Below are 20,976 nucleotides of genomic sequence, written 5' to 3'. Positions count from 1 at the left end.
TAAAACAAATTTTCGTCCTTTTCGCAGAAACGGACCAGCCTCAAGCTCTACATCCTCTAAGCAAGAGGGTAATTCATCTCAAACCAAGCCAGCCTGGAGACCGATGCAAGGCTGGAACAAGGGTAAGCAGGCCAAGAAGCCTGCTACCGCTACCAAGACAGCATGAGATGCTGGCCCCCGATCCGGTGGGGGGCAGACTCTCTCTCTTCGCTCAGGCTTGGGCAAGAGATGTTCAGGATCCTTGGGCGCTAGAAATAGTTTCTCAAGGTTATCTCCTGGAATTCAAGGAACTACCCCCAAGGGGAAGGTTCCACAGGTCTCAATTGTCTTCAGACCAAATAAAAAGACAGGCATTCTTACATTGTGTAGAAGACCTGTTAAAAATGGGAGTGATTCATCCTGTTCCATTAGGAGAACAAGGGATGGGGTTTTACTCCAATCTGTTCATAGTTCCCAAAAAAGAGGGAACATTCAGGCCAATTCTGGATCTCAAGATCCTAAACAAATTTCTCAGAGTTCCATCGTTCAAAATGGAAACCATTCGGACAATTCTTCCTACCATCCAGGAAGGTCAATTCATGACCACGGTGGATTTAAAGGATGCGTATCTACATATTCCTATCCACAAGGAACATCATCGGTTCCTAAGATTCGCCTTTCTGGACAGGCATTACCAGTTTGTGGCACTTCCATTCGGATTAGCCACTGCTCCAAGAATTTTCACAAAGGTACTAGGGTCCCATGCAGATAAGGTGGTTTTGCGTACTAAACCTGGTTTTCTTCCGAAAGTTGTTTCTAACAAAAATATTAACCAGGAGATAGTTGTGCCTTCTTTGTGTCCGAATCCAGTTTCAAAGAAGGAACGTTTGTTACACAATTTGGATGTAGTTCGTGCTCTAAAATTCTATTTAGAGGCTACAAAGGATTTCAGACAAACATCTTCCTTGTTTGTTGTTTACTCTGGTAAAAGGAGAGGTCAAAAAGCAACTTCTACCTCTCTCTCTTTTTGGCTTAAAAGCATCATCCGATTGGCTTATGAGACTGCCGGACGGCAGCCTCCTGAAAGAATCACAGCTCACTCCACTAGGGCTGTGGCTTCCACATGGGCCTTCAAGAACGAGGCTTCTGTTGATCAGATATGTAAGGCAGCGACTTGGTCTTCACTGCACACTTTTACCAAATTTTACAAATTTGATACTTTTGCTTCTTCTGAGGCTATTTTTGGGAGAAAGGTTTTGCAAACCGTGGTGCCTTCCATCTAGGTGACCTGATTTGCTCCCTCCCATCATCCGTGTCCTAAAGCTTTGGTATTGGTTCCCACAAGTAAGGATGACGCCGTGGACCGGACACACCTATGTTGATGAAAACAGAATTTATGCTTACCTGATAAATTACTTTCTCCAACGGTGTGTCCGGTCCACGGCCCGCCCTGGTTTTTTAATCCGGTCTGATGAATTATTTTCTCTAACTACAGTCACCACGGTATCATATGATTTCTCCTATGCATATTCCTCCTTTACGTCGGTCGAATGACTGGGGAAGGCGGAGCCTAGGAGGGATCATGTGACCAGCTTTGCTGGGCTCTTTGCCTTTTCCTGTTGGGGAAGAGAATATCCCACAAGTAAGGATGACGCCGTGGCCGGACACACCGTTGGAGAAAGTAATTTATCAGGTAAGCATAAATTCTGTTTTGCTTTCTTCCGCATTTGGAGGTATCCGAAACCTTTGAATGTACATGTCTACAAATTACCCATCTCCCCAAGCTTGAATACCCTTTAACAAATGGTGCACCAGTGTACTCTTCTCGAAGGTAGCTGCACAACCCCTCCCCCCCAAAAAAAAACAAAAAACCAAACACCAGGAACAGGAGAAACGCTCAGTTGAGAGGACAACTTTCTATGTTTAAATTGGTTCGGATTCTGTTTAGTGCGTGTACATGTGTATTATGAGTTGTGTTGCTCAATATTCATTTCACAATTCTGTTATAATGTAATCTTGCTCTGTTTTGCCCTAGGAAAGATTGACCTGGTGAAATCCAAGTGGGGTTTGGCTCTGGCTGCAGTGGTGACTGTTTTAAGCTCCCTACTGATGTCTGTGGGTCTCTGCACTCTCTTTGGTCTCACGCCGACGCTGAATGGCGGGTATGTACGATTTAATGTACGGAAACTTCTCTCAAGCTATTGATCCATATCTCTGCTAGATTGTAATTTAATATCTGAATGATAATATTCATCCTTCTTGCCTCACCAGAGTAGGTATTTATCAAATAAGACATTTTGTTTATCGCATTCAATACAAAGAAACCTTACCTTGGCCACATTTTTACCAAATTAATTTATTTCCCAAAGGCTTGGTTATCTGATTCTGTTACAGTATATTTGCTTACCTTAGCTAATACTTATCAGCAAGACAGACCCCCTACAGAAGGCCTAAACAGAATTGACCACTCTCTCTTTTTACCACTTTAAAGGGACAATAAACACCTTGTAACATTTTATATATTTATGTAACAATATTTTTGATTAATGGAATTATGAATATTAATAAGTAATAACAATCATAAAATTAGCATCAGTAATACCTCCAATTAGTATAGTAGAAATTCTATCAGTACACTCCAGTGAAATTTCAAATCTCTGTAGTATACTCCAAAATAACACTATTGAGATCTATAAATTTGACAATTAAAATTATTATTAAATATTAACGTTCAACTTCAATTAAAGTAATTCTTAAGTTCTGACCAGTTAATCTCTATGAACACATTGATTATATTTATGTAGTAACTGAATATCACTTATGACTATATATATATATATATATATATATATATATATATATATTTATCTCAATTGATTAATACAATATTATATCAATATTAAAAATATTATTTCTTTTTTAAGACATGATGAGTCCACGGATTATCTTAATTACTAATGGGATATTCACCTCCCTTCCCTCCCACTCCAGTCATTCTCTTTGCCTACGTTAGTGATAGGAAGAGGTAAAGTGAGGTGTTAGAAAAGATTCTTCAATCAAGAGTTTATTATTTTTAAAGTAGTGCAAGATTGTGCTGATTTGTTTTAGGGTGTAGCCGTAGTCCATATCAGTCTCTTCAGTTGAGATTTTGGTGACTTTAAAGCAATGGGAACTTGTGGGACATAATTCTCACTGCGCCTCCCATATTCTGCTGCCCTTACCAAGAAAACCTGAGGCATTTTATTCAGGATTTTCGTTTATTTACAGGGCCATGGGAGGGAGAGGACCTCCTAAACCTGGGAATTGCCTTGCTGCCAGGCAGAAGATGAGGTAAGTGCTAACTTTATTTCTGGGGAAAGAAGAATCTCAGAAGAGGTTTGGGCACTCTGTTTAATATAGATCTCATTAACTTTGGGATTAGTTTCTCCTAGTCTATCAGGAGACTTTATGGCAGCTAGAGCGCAGGTACTGGGTGTCATGTGTCTCACTGGCAATCTCATTTATTTTAATGGAGCTGACCGTGACGAGGAGTAATTTAAGTTTACTGGAGGGGTTCCTCTACGAAGTTCATCCTAGGGGAAAGTCCCCGGACCTTGGGCAAATAATCCTAACCTGTTGCTCATAATATGTTCTCCAAGAAGCTGTAAGAGCCGAGCGGTTTGGGTTAGGGCTGGGACCCTTTGTCACTTCTGATTGTAACTCAGGTTGCACGGTGTTAGCTGCGTTAATTGAACGGCTCATTCTCAGAAGGCTATTTTATAAATGTTATAATGTGTTCTAGATAAGACTATTGAACTGAACAGCTGTAACTTGAAGATAACAGACTGAGCGTCTTTTGTTTTACATTGTACATTATATCTTTCTCCCGGCGCCTTTACTGAAACTATGGCGGCGGGAAATGGCTTGTATAACGCCCACGAGCGGCGGAGCTTATCTAGGGCGCCATGAGTAGAGAAGTGTCAGAGTTCTAGACAAACACTTAGAGTATTTCTTTCATGTAATTAGCAAGAGTCCATGAGCTAGTGACGTATGGGATATACATTCCTACCAGGAGGGGCAAAGTTTCCCAAACCTCAAAATGCCTATAAATACACCCCTCACCACACCCACAATTCAGTTTTACAAACTTTGCCTCCGATGGAGGTGGTGAAGTAAGTTTGTGCTAGATTCTACGTTGATATGCGCTCCGCAGCAAGTTGGAGCCCGGTTTTCCTCTCAGCGTGCAGTGAATGTCAGAGGGATGTGAGGAGAATATTGCCTATTTGAATACAGTGATCTCCTTCTACGGGGTCTATTTCATAGGTTCTCTGTTATCGGTCGTAGAGATTCATCTCTTACCTCCCTTTTCAGATCGACGATATACTCTTATATATACCATTACCTCTGCTGATTCTCGTTTCAGTACTGGTTTGGCTTTCTACAAACATGTAGATGAGTGTCCTGGGGTAAGTAAATCTTATTTTCTGTGACACTCCAAGCTATGGTTGGGCACTTTATTTATAAAGTTCTAAATATATGTATTCAAACATTTATTTGCCTTGACTCAGAATGTTCAACTTTCCTTATTTTCAGACAGTCAGTTTCATATTTGGGATAATGCATTTGATTTAATCATTTTTTCTTACCTTCAAAAATTTGACTCTTCCCTGTGGGCTGTTAGGCTCGCGGGGGCTGAAAATGCTTCATTTTATTGCGTCATTCTTGGCGCGGACTTTTTTGGCGCAAAAAATTCGTTTCCGTTTCCGGCGTCATACGTGTCGCCGGAAGTTGCGTCATTTTTTGACGTTATTTTGCGCCAAAAATGTCGGCGTTCCGGATGTGGCGTCATTTTGGCGCCAAAAAGCATTTAGGCGCCAAATAATGTGGGCGTCTTATTGGCGCGAAAAATATCGGCGTCGCTTTTGTCTCCACATTATTTAAGTCTCATTTTTCATTGCTTCTGGTTGCTAGAAGCTTGTTCTTTGGCATTTTTTCCCATTCCTGAAACTGTCATTTAAGGAATTTGATCAATTTTGCTTTATATATATGTTGTTTTTTCTCTTACATATTGCAAGATGTCTCACGTTGCATCTGAGCCAGAAGATACTACAGGAAAATCGCTGTCTAGTGCTGGATCTACCAAAGCTAAGTGTATCTGCTGTAAACTTTTGGTAGCTATTCCTCCAGCTGTTGTTTGTATTGATTGTCATGACAAACTTGTTAAAGCAGATAATATTTCCTTTAGTAAAGTACCATTGCCTGTTGCAGTTCCTTCAACATCTAAGGTGCAGAATGTTCCTGATAATATAAGAGATTTTGTTTCAGAATCCATAAAGAAGGCTATGTCTGTTATTTCTCCTTCTAGTAAACGTAAAAAATCTTTTAAAACTTCTCTCCCTACAGATTAATTTTTAAATGAACATCATCATTCTGATTCTGATGACTCTTCTGGTTCAGAGGATTCTGTCTCAGAGGTTGATGCTGATAAATCTTCATATTTATTTAAAATGGAATTTATTCGTTCTTTACTTAAAGAAGTACTAATTGCTTTAGAAATAGAGGATTCTGGTCCTCTTGATACTAATTCTAAACGTTTGGATAAGGTATTTAAAGCTCCTGTGGTTATTCCAGAAGTTTTTCCTGTTCCTAATGCTATTTCTGCAGTAATTTCCAAAGAATGGGATAAATTGGGTAATTCATTTACTCCTTCTAAACGTTTTAAGCGATTATATCCTGTGCCGTCTGACAGATTAGAATTTTGGGACAAAATCCCTAAAGTTGATGGGGCTATTTCTACCCTTGCTAAACGTACTACTATTCCTACGTCAGATGGTACTTCGTTTAAGGATCCTTTAGATAGGAAAATTGAATCCTTTCTAAGAAAAGCTTATCTGTGTTCAGGTAATCTTCTTAGACCTGCTATATCTTTGGCTGATGTTGCTGCAGCTTCAACTTTCTGGTTGGAAACTTTAGCGCAACAAGTAACACATCATGATTCTCATGATATTATTATTCTTCTACAGCATGCTAATAATTTTATCTGTGATGCCATTTTTGATATTATCAGAGTTGATGTCAGGTTTATGTCTCTAGCTATTTTAGCTAGAAGAGCTTTATGGCTTAAAACTTGGAATGCTGATATGGCTTCTAAATCTACTTTACTTTCCATTTCTTTCCAGGGTAACAAATTATTTGGTTCTCAGTTGGATTCCATTATTTCAACTGTTACTGGTGGGAAAGGAACTTTTTTGCCACAGGATAAAAAATCTAAAGGTAAAAGCAGGGCTAATAATCGTTTTCGTTCCTTTCGTTTCAACAAAGAACAAAAGCCTGATCCTTCATTCTCAGGAGCAGTTTCAGTTTGGAAACCATCTCCAGTCTGGAATAAATCCAAGCCAGCTAGAAAGGCAAAGCCTGCTTCTAAGTCCACATGAAGGTGTGGCCCTCATTCCAGCTCAGCTGGTAGGGGGCAGGTTACGTTTTTTCAAGGAAATTTGGATCAATTCTGTTCACAATCTTTGGATTCAGAGCATTGTTTCAGAAGGGTACAGAATTGGTTTCAAGATAAGACCTCCTGCAAAGAGATTTTTTCTTTCCCGTGTCCCAGTAAATCCAGTAAAAGCTCAAGCATTTCTGAAATGTGTTTCAGATCTAGAGTTGACTGGAGTAATTATGCCGGTTCCAGTTCCGGAACAGGGGATGGGGTTTTATTCAAATCTCTTCATTGTACCAAAGAAGGAGAATTCCTTCAGACCAGTTCTGGATCTAAAAATATTGAATCGTTATGTAAGAATACCAACGTTCAAGATGGTAACTGTAAGGACTATCTTGCCTTTTGTTCAGCAAGGGAATTATATGTCCACAATAGATTTACAGGATGCATATCTGCATATTCCGATTCATCCAGATCATTATCAGTTCCTGAGATTCTCTTTTCTGGACAAGCATTACCAGTTTGTGGCTCTGCCGTTTGGCCTAGCTACAGCTCCAAGAATTTTTACAAAGGTTCTCGGTGCCCTTCTGTCTGTAATCAGAGAACAGGGTATTGTGGTATTTCCTTATTTGGACGATATCTTGGTACTTGCTCAGTCTTTACATTTAGCAGAATCTCATACGAATCGACTTGTGTTGTTTCTTCAAGATCATGGTTGGAGGATCAATTTACCAAAAAGTTCTTTGATTCCTCAGACAAGGGTAACCTTTCTGGGTTTCCAGATGGATTCAGTGTCCATGACTCTGTCTTTAACAGACAAGAGACGTCTAAAATTGATTGCAGCTTGTCGAAACCTTCAGTCACAATCATTCCCTTCGGTAGCCTTATGCATGGAAATTCTAGGTCTTATGACTGCTGCATCGAACGCGATCCCCTTTGCTCGTTTTCACATGCGACCTCTTCAGCTCTGTATGCTGAAGCAATGGTGCAAGGATTACACGAAGATATCTCAATTAATATCTTTAAAACCGATTGTTCGACACTCTAACATGGTGGACAGATCACCATCGTTTAATTCAGGGGGCTTCTTTTGTGCTTCCGACCTGGACTGTAATTTCAACAGATGCAAGTCTCACAGGTTGGGGAGCTGTGTGGGGATCTCTGACGGCACAAGGAGTTTGGGAATCTCAGGAGGTGAGATTACCGATCAATATTTTGGAACTCCGTGCAATTTTCAGAGCTCTTCAGTTTTGGCCTCTTCTGAAGAGAGAATCGTTCATTTGTTTTCAAACAGACAATGTCACAACTGTGGCATACATCAATCATCAAGGAGGGACTCACAGTCCTCTGGCTATGAAAGAAGTATCTCGAATTTTGGTTTGGGCGGAATCCAGCTCCTGTCTAATCTCTGCGGTTCATATCCCAGGTATAGACAATTGGGAAGCGGATTATCTCAGTCGCCAAACGTTGCATCCGGGCGAATGGTCTCTTCACCCAGAGGTATTTCTTCAGATTGTTCAAATGTGGGAACTTCCAGAAATAGGTCTGATGGCGTCCCATCTAAACAAGAAACTTCCCAGGTATCTGTCCAGATCCCGGGATCCTCAGGCGGAGGCAGTGGATGCATTATCACTTCCTTGGAAGTATCATCCTGCCTATATCTTTCCTCCTCTAGTTCTTCTTCCAAGAGTAATCTCCAAGATTCTGAAGGAATGCTCGTTTGTTCTGCTGGTAGCTCCGGCATGGCCTCACAGGTTTTGGTATGCGGATCTTGTCCGGATGGCCTCTTGCCAACCGTGGACTCTTCCGTTAAGACCAGACCTTCTGTCCTTTTTTCCATCAGGATCTGAAATCCTTAAATTTAAAGGTATGGAGATTGAACGCTTGATTCTTGGTCAAAGAGGTTTCTCTGACTCGGTGATTAATACTATGTTACAGGCTCGTAAATCTGTATCTCGAGAGATATATTATAGAGTCTGGAAGACTTATATTTCTTGGTGTCTTTCTCATCATTTTTCTTGGCATTCTTTTAGAATACCGAGAATTTTACAGTTTCTTCAGGATGGTTTAGATAAGGGTTTGTCCGCAAGTTCTTTGAAAGGACAAATCTCTGCTCTTTCTGTTCTTTTTCACAGAAAGATTGCTATTCTTCCTGATATTCATTGTTTTGTACAAGCTTTGGTTCGTATAAAACCTGTTATTAAGTCAATTTCTCCTCCTTGGAGTTTGAATTTGGTTTTGGGAGCTCTTCAAGCTCCTCCGTTTGAACCTATGCATTCATTGGACATTAAATTACTTTCTTGGAAAGTTTTGTTCCTTTTGGCCATCTCTTCTGCCAGAAGAGTTTCTGAATTATCTGCTCTTTCTTGTGAGTCTCCTTTTCTGATTTTTCATCAGGATAAGGCGGTGTTGCGAACTTCTTTTGAATTTTTACCTAAAGTTGTGAATTCCAACAACATTAGTAGAGAAATTGTGGTTCCTTCATTATGTCCTAATCCTAAGAATTCTAAGGAGAAATCGTTGCATTCTTTGGATGTTGTTAGAGCTTTGAAATATTATGTTGAAGCTACGAAATCTTTCCGTAAGACTTCTAGTTTATTTGTTATCTTTTCCGGTTCTAGAAAAGGCCAGAAAGCTTCTGCCATTTCTTTGGCATCTTGGTTGAAATCTTTAATTCATCTTGCCTATGTTGAGTCGGGTAAAACTCCGCCTCAAAGAATTACAGCTCATTCTACTAGGTCAGTTTCTACTTCCTGGGCGTTTAGGAATGAAGCTTCGGTTGACCAGATTTGCAAAGCAGCAACTTGGTCCTCTTTGCATACTTTTACTAAATTCTACCATTTTGATGTATTTTCTTCTTCTGAAGCAGTTTTTGGTAGAAAAGTACTTCAGGCAGCGGTTTCAGTTCGAATCTTCTGCTTATGTTTTTCGTTAAACTTTATTTTTGGGTGTGGATTATTTTCAGCAGGAATTGGCTGTCTTTATTTTATCCCTCCCTCTCTAGTGACTCTTGTGTGGAAAGATCCACATCTTGGGTAATCATTATCCCATACGTCACTAGCTCATGGACTCTTGCTAATTACATGAAAGAAAACATAATTTATGTTAGAACTTACCTGATAAATTCATTTCTTTCATATTAGCAAGAGTCCATGAGGCCCGCCCTTTTTTGTGGTGGTTATGATTTTTGTATAAAGCACAATTATTCCAATTCCTTATTTTATATGCTTTCGCACTTTTTTATCACCCCACTTCTTGGCTATTCGTTAAACTGAATTGTGGGTGTGGTGAGGGGTGTATTTATAGGCATTTTGAGGTTTGGGAAACTTTGCCCCTCCTGGTAGGAATGTATATCCCATACGTCACTAGCTCATGGACTCTTGCTAATATGAAAGAAATGAATTTATCAGGTAAGTTCTTACATAAATTATGTTTTTAAATTGCAAGTGTACGCCTTTCACTCCCGGTTATCGGGAGAAACGGGGCCGCAAGGGGCGATGTAATTTACATTGCATTGTGCGACTTGCAGATGGAGCTTCCTCCCTTTCACTTCTGGTTATCGGAAGAAACGGGGCCGCACGGAGTGGAGTAATTTATGTTGCAAGGTGCTCCTTGCAGATGGCGTACTTGTCGCAGTTCTTGCGCTGAAGTCAGCGCTATAGCAGGGACAGGACTGGTGTAGGGAGGTTGTCTGATGCCGTAGTTGGTACTGAGATGTATAAAGTGTTCAACAATAAAGAAATGATTATTCATTAATTTCTGACATTGTTAAAATAAAGATGGGACTCTCTTACATTTAGAGACAGTGAACGCTTGCTGTATGTTGAATTTTTACTATCAACAGGTTAAGTCTGATCAATTATTCTGACATATGCCATTCAGATTGATTAAGTAAAGGTACATTACATTTAATAACACATATGCAGTGCCCTGCGGTCCCCTGCAAATTCCATTTGGAGTTTCTGCGCAAGATATTGTTTCTGTATAAATTATTCTGCCATAGGTGAGGCAGATTGTTTAAGGAGATATATATTGCATTTTCTATCACTCATGCGGTGCTTTGCAGTTCCAATAACCCTTTTGGGAAGTACTGCACATGACATCACTTCGTTAATTTCATGGCGATATGAACAATGAATTAACGTTTCTAATAAATTCTGCAATGTTTGCATACTACTTTAGCTTACCCTTGCTCACAGAAATTAAGTTACTTTTTAAAGTGACAGTAATTTTTTTTTGTGTGCAAATATTGTTAAAGAATCTGGCTGTTTATTCAAGGTGGTCCAAGAGGCCCTGCTGGAGGTCTCTTGTTTTCTGCTTGGATTCCAATGCAGTTTTACCAATCCGCTTCTATTTCTCATTCATTGGGAAATCTTTTGTTGATGTGGATAGTCTTGTTCCAATCCTCCTCCTGCTAGGCACATACTGCTTAGGAGCATAGTGTTCTCTCCTAGGATATTACAAAGAATTTATTGCCCAGATGGAGTTGTCCTACTCTTAATATATTGCCTATTCCTTTTACCCACGTTGTTGGTAAAACGTTGATCAGGAGGTCTTATTCACTTAGAGATGTCTCAGTGGTGTTAATTTCAGATTTTTTTTCCCTGCAGCTAAGGGGGAAGATGTTTCAGTATTTCCAGGCAAGGAATTTTCAGTCTTGAATGAGGTAAAGTCTTTTATCTGATCAGGAGCTTCTTGAGGAAGTTTTTGCTTCTCTAGGTGACTCTGACACCAGTAGGTTTTTAACACAAAGAATGGTAGTTCCTTTGGGATTCCAGGCAGCTGATGGACCCTATGATTAATAGTTAGAGGGTCTACATTGTCAACCTGCGGTACTACTGTTTTTCCAGTGCGACATCGTACTGGCCTATTGCGTTGTCTGTCTTCTGTGGACAGACAACTCTCTCGCAGGAATAGAAGGACCTTGATGAGTAGGCTCTGTTAATGTAATATAGTAAAATGGGAAATTCTTTTATTCCTCCTGCCAAGCACGGAGACCCTATTAAAGGGACAGTCTACACCAGAATTTTTATTGTTTTAAAAGATAGATAATCCCTTTATTACCCATTCCCCAGTTTTGCATAACCAACACAGTTATAATAATATACTTTTAACCTCTGTGATTATCTTGTATCTAAGCCTCTGCAAACTGCCCCTTTTTCAGTTCTTTTGACAGACTTGCAGTCTAGCCAATCAGTGCCAGCTCCCAGATTACTTCAAGTGCACGAGCACAGTGTTATCTATATGAAATATGTGAACTAACACCCTCTAGTGGTGAAAAACTGTTAAAATGCAATCTGAAAGAGGTGGGCTTCAAGGTCTAAGAAATTAGCATATCAACCTCCTAGGTTAAGCTTTCAGCTAAGAATACCAAGAGAACAAAGCAAAATTGGTGATAAAAGTAAATTGGAAAATTGTTTAAAATTACATGCTCTATCTGAATCATGAAAGTTTATTTTGGCCTAGACTGTCCCTTTAAATTTAGAATAGGGGAGATCTGTGTAAGCAGCTTGCTGCTGACACCACATGAGGGTCGTGCACCCGACCTGTAAGGGGGCAGGTTCTCCTTTTCAATCAAGTTGGGTTTTGTGATCATTATTGGTTCGTGGTTCCCAAAGAGGAGGGAACCTTCAGGCAAATTTTAGACCTCAAGAGTCTAAAACAAACTTCTCAGGGTTCCGTCTTTCAAGATGGAAAATATTTGTACCATTCTTCCATTGATCAGGAGGGTCTATTTATGTCAACAGTGGATTTAAATAACTCATATCTACAGGTTCCAGTATCCACAGGTATTATCACAAGTTCTTAGGGTTTGCCTTTCTAGACAAACACTTCCAGTTTGTGGCTCTTCCTTTCGGTCTGACCACGGCTCCCAGTATCTTCACAAAGGTTCTGGGGTCTCTTCTGGCGGTACTAAGGCCACGGGGCATTGGGGTGCCACTTTGTCTGGATGATATTCTAGTCCAGGCGACATCTTTTCAACAAGCAGGATCCCTTACCGACATTGCGTTATCCTTCCTGAGAAATCACGGGAAGAGTTCCTTATTCCCAGATACAAGTGACTTTCTTGTGAACCATAATAGATTCCACATATATGTAAGATTTTTCTGACAGAAGTCAGGAAATCAAAGATGTCTAACCTTTCAGTCAACTCCTCGGCCGTCAGTGGCCCAGTGCATGGAGATAATCGGGTGGATGGTGGCCGCAATGAACATCATCCTGTTTGCTCGGTTCCACCTCAGGCCTCTGCAGCTAAGCATGCTCAGGCAATGGAACGGAGATTATGCAGACTTGTCTCCTCGAATGGAGCAGGAGAGGAGACAAGGGACTTTCTTCAATGGTGGTTGTTTCTGGATCATCTCTCCCAGGGAACCTACTTCCCCAGAGTTGGGGAGCTGTCTGGGGTTCCCTTAAGGCTCATGGAGTTTGGACATCATGTTATAAACATCCTGGAACTGAGAGCGATCTTCAATGCTCTTCTGGCCTGGCCTCAGTTAGCCTCAGCCCAATGTATCCGGTTCCAGTCGGACAACATAACTTCAGTGGCTTTCATTAATCAAGGAGGAACGAGGAGTTCCTTAGCAATGACCGAGGTAACCAAGATAATTCAGCAGGCAGAGGCCCATTCTTGCTGTCTGTCAGCGATCCACTTCCCAGGGGTGGGCTACAGGGAGGCGGACTTTCTGAGCAGGCAGACCTTTCATCCAGGGGAATGGAATCTCCATCCGGAAATGTTCTCTAGCCTGACTCTCAAATGGGGTCAACCAGAGTTAGATCTCATGGCATCTCGACAGTGTGCCGAGATACGGGTCGTGGTCCAGGGACCCACAGACGGAACTGATAGATGCTCTGGTGGTTCCTTGGACCTTCAGTCTAGCATACCTATTGCCTCTGTTTGCGCTTCCTCCTCGGGTCATTGCTTGACTCAAACAAGAGAGGGCGTCAGTGGTTCTTTGCTCCGACTTGGCCTCACAGGATTTGGTATGCAGATCTGGTAGACATGTCATCTCTGCCACCTTGGAGACTTCTGTTTAGGAGGGATCTTCTAATTCAAGGGCCCTTCCTTCACCCTAATTTAGTTTCTCTGAAACTGACTGCTTGGAGATTAAACGCTTAATTTTGTCCAAGCGGGGGTTTTCTGTCTCATAGAGACCATGATTCAGGCTCGTAAGCTTGTAATTAGAAAAATTTACCATAAAATATGGCGTAAATATCTTTATTGGTGGGAATCCAAGGGCTTCTCATGGAGTAGAGTTAGGATTTCTAGAATTTTGTCTTTTCTCCAAGAAGGGTTTATCAACGAGTTTTATAATGGGTCAAATCTCGGTCTTATCTATTTTGTTACCCAAACGTCTGGCGGATGTCCCAGATGTACAATTCTTTTGTCAGACCTTGGTCCGGATCGGGCCTGTGCTTAAACCAGTTACTCCTTCATGGAGTCTTCATTTAATTCTTAAAGTTCTTCAAGGGGCTCTGTTTGAGCCTATGCTTTCCTTATTATCTTGGAAGGTTTTGTTTCTTGTTGCTCTTTCTTCTGCTCGGAGAAGTGTCAGAGCTCTCAAAATTACAGTTCGAGTCTCCTTACCATATTTTCCATTCAGATAAGGTAGTTTTACATACTAACTTAGGATTTCTTCCTAAAAGTAGTTTCTGATCGGAACATTAATCTGGAGATGGTTGTTCCTTCTTTGTGTCCTAATTCTTCTGCTCAATTTGGATGTGGTCCGTGTTTTTAAAACTTTTTCTGCAGGCGACTAAGGACTTTCGTCAGTCTTCTTCTTTGTTTGTGGTTTTCTCAAGAAAACGTAAGGGACAGAAAGCTACGACTACTTCTCTTTCTTTTTGGCTTCAGAGTATCATACGTTTTACCTATGAGACTGCTGGACAGTACCCTCCAGAGAGAGTTACGGCTCATTCCACGAGAGATGTTGCTTCCTCATGAACATTCTAAAATGAAACTTCTGTGGAACAGATTTGCAAGGCTGCAGATTGGTGTGCTCTTCACACTTTTTCAAATTTGATTTTTTTTATCTTGGCGGAGGCCGTTTTTTTTGGGAGAAAGGTTCTTCAAGCAGTGGTGCCTTCCGTTTAAGTTTCCCTGTCTTGTCCCTCCCGTATCATCTGTGTACTCTAGCTTGGGTATTGAATCCCATTAGTAATTAAGATGATCCGTGGACTCATCGTGTCTTAAAAAAGAAAAAAATTATGCTTACCTGATAAATGTATTTCTTTCTCTTGTTAAGTGTAGTCAGTCCACGGGTCATCCATTACTTATGGAATATATCTCTTCCTAACAGGAAGCTGCAAGAGGATCACCCAAGCAGAGCTACTATATAGCTCCTCCCCTCACATGTCATATTCAGTCATTCTCTTGCAGCTTAACTAAAGATAGGTCGCTGTGAGAGGTCTGTGGTGTTTTTTAACTTAGTTTATTTCTACAATCAAAAGTTTGTTATTTTAAATGGCACCGGAGTGTGCTGTTTGTTCTCAGGCAGCATTAGAAGAAGAATCTGCCTGCGTTTTCTATGATCTTAGCAGACGTAACTAAGATCCACTGGCTGTTCTCATCTGAGGAGTGAGGTAACTTCAGAAAAGGGGAATAGCATGCAGGGCCCCCCTGCAAATGAGGTATGTGCAGTAAATTATTTTTCTGAGGAATGGAATTGACTGAGAAAATACTGCTGATACCAATGTAAAGTAAGTTCAGCCTTAAATGCAGTGATAGCGACTGGTATTAGGCTGATGAGTGTGTGTACACTGAATGTATTTTTCTAAAGAATGGAATTGACTCTGAAAATACTGTTAATACTGAAATAATGTATGAGCCTTAACTGCAGTAAAAGCGACTGGTAGCAGGCTTATTAATAACAATTCATAACTTTTCAAATGTATGTTTAAAACGTTTACTGGCATGTTAATCGTTTTTTGTGAGGTACTTGGTGATGAAACTTATTGGGGCATGATTTTTACCACATGGCCATCTTTGTTTTCTGCATAGAAACAGTTATCTGAGCTTTCCCACTGTTGTAATATGAGTGGGAGGGGCCTATTTTAGCGCTTTTTTGCGCAGTAAAAATTCAGTCACAATCTGTCTACTTCATCCTCCATGATCCAGATCGTCTCTAGAGAGCTCAGGGGTCTTCAAAATTCATTTTGAGGGAGGTAATCAGTCACAGCAGACCTGTGACAGTGTGTTTTGACTGTGAGAAAAACGTTAATTATTAAATTGTTATCCGTTTTTGGGTATTAAGGGGTTAATCATCCATTTGCTGGTGGGTGCAATCCTTTGCTAACTTAATACATTTACTGTGAAAAATTGGTTGCTATAACTATTTTGGTTCATTGTTATTTCAACTGTGACAGCTTTTTGTGCTTCTTAAAGGCACAGTAGCGTTTTTTATATTGCTTGTAAATTTATTTAGAAAAGTATTTCCAAGCTTGCTAGTCTCATTGCTAGTCTGTTTAAACATGTCTGACACAGATGAATCTCTTTGTTCACTATGTTTAAAGGCCAATGTTGAGCCCAATAGAAATTTGTGTACTAATTGCATTGATGCTACTTTAAATAAAAGTCAATCTTTACATGTAAAGAAATTATCACCAGACAACGAGGGGGAAGTTATGCCGACTAACTCTCCTCACGTGTCAGTACCTTCGCCTCCCGCTCAGGAGGTGCGTGATTTTGTGGCGCCAAGTACATCAGGGAGGCCTTTACAAATCACTTTGCAAGACATGGCTACTGTTATGACAGAAGTATTATCTAAATTGCCAGAATTAAGAGGCAAGCGCGATAGCTCTGGGTTAAGGACAGAGCGCGCGGATGAGGTGAGAGCCATGTCAGATACTGCGTCACAGTTTGCAGAACATGAAGACGGAGAGCTTCATTCTGTGGGTGACGGATCTGATCCAGGGAGACTGGATTCAGAGATTTCTAATTTTAAATTTAAGCTTGAGAACCTCCGCATATTGCTAGGGGAGGTATTAGCGGCTCTGAATGATTGTAACACGGTTGCAATTCCAGAAAAATTATGTAGGTTGGATAGATACTATGCGGTACCGGTGTGTACTGACGTGTTTCCTATACCTAAAAGGCTTACAGAGATTATTAGCAAGGAGTGGGATAGACCTGGTGTGCCTTTTTCCCCTCCTCCCATATTTAGGAAAGTGTTTCCTATAGACGCCACCACACAAGACTTATGGCAGACGGTCCCTAAGGTGGAGGGAGCAGTTTCTACTTTAGCTAAGCGTACCACTATCCCGGTGGAGGATAGTTGTGCCTTTTCAGATCCAATGGATAAGAAATTAGAGGGTTACCTTAAGAAAATGTTTGTTCAACAAGGTTTTATCTTACAGCCCCTTGCATGCATTGCGCCTGTCACTGCTGCGGCGGCATTCTGGTTTGAGTCTCTGGAAGAGGCCATTCGCACAGCTCCATTGGATGAAATTATGAACAAGCTTAAAGCACTTAAGCTAGCTAACGCATTTGTTTCTGATGCCGTCGTACATTTAACCAAACTTACGGCTAAGAACTCCGGATTCGCCATCCAAGCGCGCAGAGCGCTATGGCTTAAATCCTGGTCAGCTGACGTGACTTCTAAATCTAAATTGCTTAATATTCCTTTCAAAGGGCAGACCTTATTCGGGCCCGGCTTGAAAGAAATTATAGCTGACATTACGGGAGGTAAGGGCCATGCTCTACCTCAGGACAGGGCCAAATCAAAGGCCAAACAGTCTAATTTTCGTGCCTTTCGTAACTTCAAGGCAGGAGCAGCATCAACTTCCTCCGCTCCAAAACAGGAAGGAGCTGTTGCTCGTTACAGGCAGGGCTGGAAAGTTAACCAGTCCTGGAACAAGGGCAAGCAGGCCAAGAAACCTGCTGCTGCCCCCAAGACAGCATGAAGAGAGGGCCCCCTATCCGGAAACGGATCTAGTGGGGGGCAGACTTTCTCTCTTCGCCCAGGCTTGGGCAAGAGATGTCCAGGATCCCTGGGCGTTGGAGATCATATCTCAGGGATATCTCCTGGACTTTAAAACTTCTCCTCCACGAGGGAGATTTCATCTTTCAAGGTTATCAGCAAACCAAATAAAGAAAGAGGCGTTTCTACGCTGTGTACAAGACCTCTTACTAATGGGGGTGATCCACCCAGTTCCGCGGACGGAACACGGGCAAGGATTCTATTCAAATCTATTTGTGGTTCCCAAGAAAGAGGGAACCTTCAGACCAATCTTGGACTTAAAAATCCTAAACAAATTTCTAAGAGTTCCATCATTCAAAATGGAAACTATTCGAACCATCCTTCCCATGATCCAAGAGGTTAAGTACATGACCACAGTGGACTTAAAGGATGCCTACCTTCACATACCGATTCACAAGGATCATTATCGGTACCTAAGATTTGCTTTCCTAGACAGGCATTACCAGTTTGTAGCTCTTCCCTTTGGATTAGCTATGGCTCCAAGAATCTTTACAAAAGTTCTGGGCTCACTTCTGGCGGTACTAAGACCGCAAGGCATAGCGGTGACTCCGTACCTAGATGACATTCTGATACAAGCGTCAAGTTTTCAAACTGCCAAGTCTCATACAGAGATAGTTCTGGCATTTCTGAGGTCGCATGGGTGGAAGGTGAACGTGGAAAAGAGTTCTCTATTACCACTTACAAGGGTTCCCTTTCTAGGGACTCTTATAGATTCTGTAGAGATGAAAATTTACCTGACAGAGGCCAGGTTATCAAAACTTCTAAATGCTTGCCGTGTCCTTCATTCCATTCCACACCCGTCAGTAGCTCAGTGCATGGAAGTAATCGGCTTAATGGTAGCGGCAATGGACAAAGTACCATTTGCGCGCCTGCATCTCAGACCGCTGCAATTGTGCATGCTAAGTCAGTGGAACGGGGATTACTCAGATTTGTCCCCCCTACTAAATCTGGATCAAGAGACCAGAGATTCTCTTCTATGGTGGCTTTCTCGGCCACATCTGTCCAAGGGGATGACCTTTCGCAGGCCAGATTGGACGATTGTAACAACAGACGCCAGCCTTCTAGGCTGGGGCGCAGTCTGGAACTCCCTGAAGGCTCAGGGATTATGGACTCAGGAGGAGAAACTCCTCCCAATAAATATTCTGGAATTAAGAGCAATATTCAATGCTCTCCTAGCTTGGCCTCAGTTAGCAACTCTGAGGTTCATCAGATTTCAGTCGGACAACATCACGACTGTGGCTTACATCAACCATCAAGGGGGAACCAGAAGTTCCCTAGCGATGTTGGAAGTCTCAAAGATAATTCGCTGGGCAGAGTCTCACTCTTGCCACCTGTCAGCTGAACTGGGAGGCGGATTTTCTAAGTCGCCAAACTTTTCATCCGGGGGAGTGGGAACTTCATCCGGAGGTCTTTGCTCAACTGATTCATCGTTGGGGCAAACCAGATCTGGATCTCATGGCGTCTCGCCAGAACGCCAAGCTTCCTTGTTACGGATCCAGGTCCAGGGACCCGGGAGCGGTGCTGATAGATGCTCTGACAGCCCCTTGGGTCTTCAACATGGCTTATGTGTTTCCACCATTCCCGATGCTTCCTCGTTTGATTGCCAAGATCAAACAGGAGAGAGCTTCGGTGATTCTGATAGCGCCTGCGTGGCCACGCAGGACCTGGTATGCAGACCTAGTGGACATGTCGTCCTGTCCACCGTGGTCTCTGCCTCTGAGACAGGACCTTCTAATTCAGGGTCCTTTCAACCATCCAAATCTAATTTCTCTGAGGCTGACTGCATGGAGATTGAACGCTTGATTCTATCAAAGCGTGGCTTCTCGGAGTCGGTTATTGATACCTTAATACAGGCTAGGAAGCCTGTTACCAGAAAAATTTACCATAAGATATGGCGTAAATATTTATATTGGTGCGAATCCAAGAGTTACTCATGGAGTAAGGTTAGGATTCCTAGGATATTGTCCTTTCTACAAGAGGGTTTAGAAAAGGGCTTATCTGCTAGTTCGTTAAAGGGACAGATTTCTGCTCTGTCTATTCTTCTACACAAACGTCTGGCTGAAGTTCCAGACGTTCAGGCTTTTTGTCAGGCTTTAGCTAGGATTAAGCCTGTGTTTAAGACTGTTGCTCCGCCGTGGAGCTTAAACTTAGTTCTTAACGTTCTTCAAGGCATTCCATTTGAACCCCTTCATTCCATTGATATCAAGCTGTTATCCTGGAAGGTTCTGTTTTTGATGGCTATTTCCTCGGCTCGAAGAGTCTCTGAGTTATCTGCCTTACATTGTGATTCTCCTTATCTGATTTTTCATTCAGACAAGGTAGTTCTGCGTACTAAACCTGGGTTCTTACCTAAGGTAGTTACTAACAGGAATATCAATCAAGAGATTGTTGTTCCATCACTGTGTCCTAACCCTTCTTCAAAGAAGGAACGACTTTTGCATAATCTGGACGTAGTCCGTGCCCTGAAGTTCTATTTGCAGGCAACTAAAGATTTTCGTCAAACTTCTTCCCTGTTTGTCGTTTACTCTGGACAGAGAAGAGGTCAAAAGGCTTCGGCTACCTCTCTCTCTTTTTGGCTTCGTAGCATAATACGTTTAGCCTATGAGACTGCTGGACAGCAGCCTCCTGAAAGGATTACAGCTCATTCTACTAGAGCTGTGGCTTCCACCTGGGCCTTTAAAAATGAGGCCTCTGTTGAACAGATTTGCAAGGCTGCGACTTGGTCTTCTCTTCACACCTTTTCAAAATTTTACAAATTTGACACTTTTGCTTCTTCGGAGGCTATTTTTGGGAGAAAGGTACTTCAGGCAGTGGTTCCTTCTGTTTAATGTTCCTGCCTTGTCCCTCCCTTCATCCGTGTACTTTAGCTTTGGTATTGGTATTCCATAAGTAATGGATGACCCGTGGACTGACTACACTTAACAAGAGAAAACATAATTTATGCTTACCTGATAAATTTATTTCTCTTGTAGTGTAGTCAGTCCACGGCCCGCCCTGTCTTTAAGGCAGATCTAAATTTTAATTGAACTCCAGTCACCACTGCACCCTATGGTTTCTCCTTTCTCGTCTGCTTTGGTCGAATGACTGAATATGACATGTGAGGGGAGGAGCTATATAGCAGCTCTTTCTTGGGTGATCCTCTTGCAGCTTCCTGTTAGGAAGAGATATATTCCATAAGTAATGGATGACCCGTGGACTGACTACACTACAAGAGAAATACATTTATCAGGTAAGCATAAATTATGTTTTTTTGACACGAGTCCACGGCCCGCCCTGTTCTTGAAAGACAGGTTGTGGGTTTTTATAAACTTCAGACACCTCTGCACCTTGGCTTTTCCTTTCTCTTCCTAACTTTGGTCGAATGACTGGAGTGGGAGGGAAGGGAGGAGCTATTTAACAGCTCTGCTGTGGTGCTCTTTGCCTCCTCCTGTTGACCAGGAGGTGAATATCCCATTAGTAAGTAAGATGATCTGTGGACTCATCGTGTCAAAAAAGAAATACATTTATCAGGTAAGTATAAATTTTCTTATTATATATAAAAAATATATAAAGCAGGCTATAGAGATATCTATATTAATTAATATTCAATTAAATTGTCTGGTACCTATG

At 41.6% G+C, this 20,976-nt stretch overlaps 1 protein-coding gene across 3 annotated transcripts in view; it reads left to right on the top strand.

Annotated features, from left to right (window-relative positions):
- Positions 1-20,976, top strand: part of SCAP (SREBF chaperone) — a 490,982-nt gene that overhangs the window by 262,011 nt on the left and 207,995 nt on the right. For all 3 annotated transcript variants that reach the window (XM_053713699.1, XM_053713698.1, XM_053713700.1), the window contains one exon: positions 2,015-2,141. In XM_053713699.1, the coding sequence (XP_053569674.1) occupies positions 2,015-2,141 (127 nt within the window). The remainder of the gene's footprint in view (positions 1-2,014; positions 2,142-20,976) is intronic.

The sequence above is a fragment of the Bombina bombina genome, chromosome 5 (assembly GCF_027579735.1).
Source record: "Bombina bombina isolate aBomBom1 chromosome 5, aBomBom1.pri, whole genome shotgun sequence".
Classification (NCBI taxonomy): Eukaryota; Metazoa; Chordata; class Amphibia; order Anura; family Bombinatoridae; genus Bombina; species Bombina bombina.
Note: the sequence above shows the minus strand (reverse complement) of the source record. Positions and strands in the feature narration are given on the sequence as shown.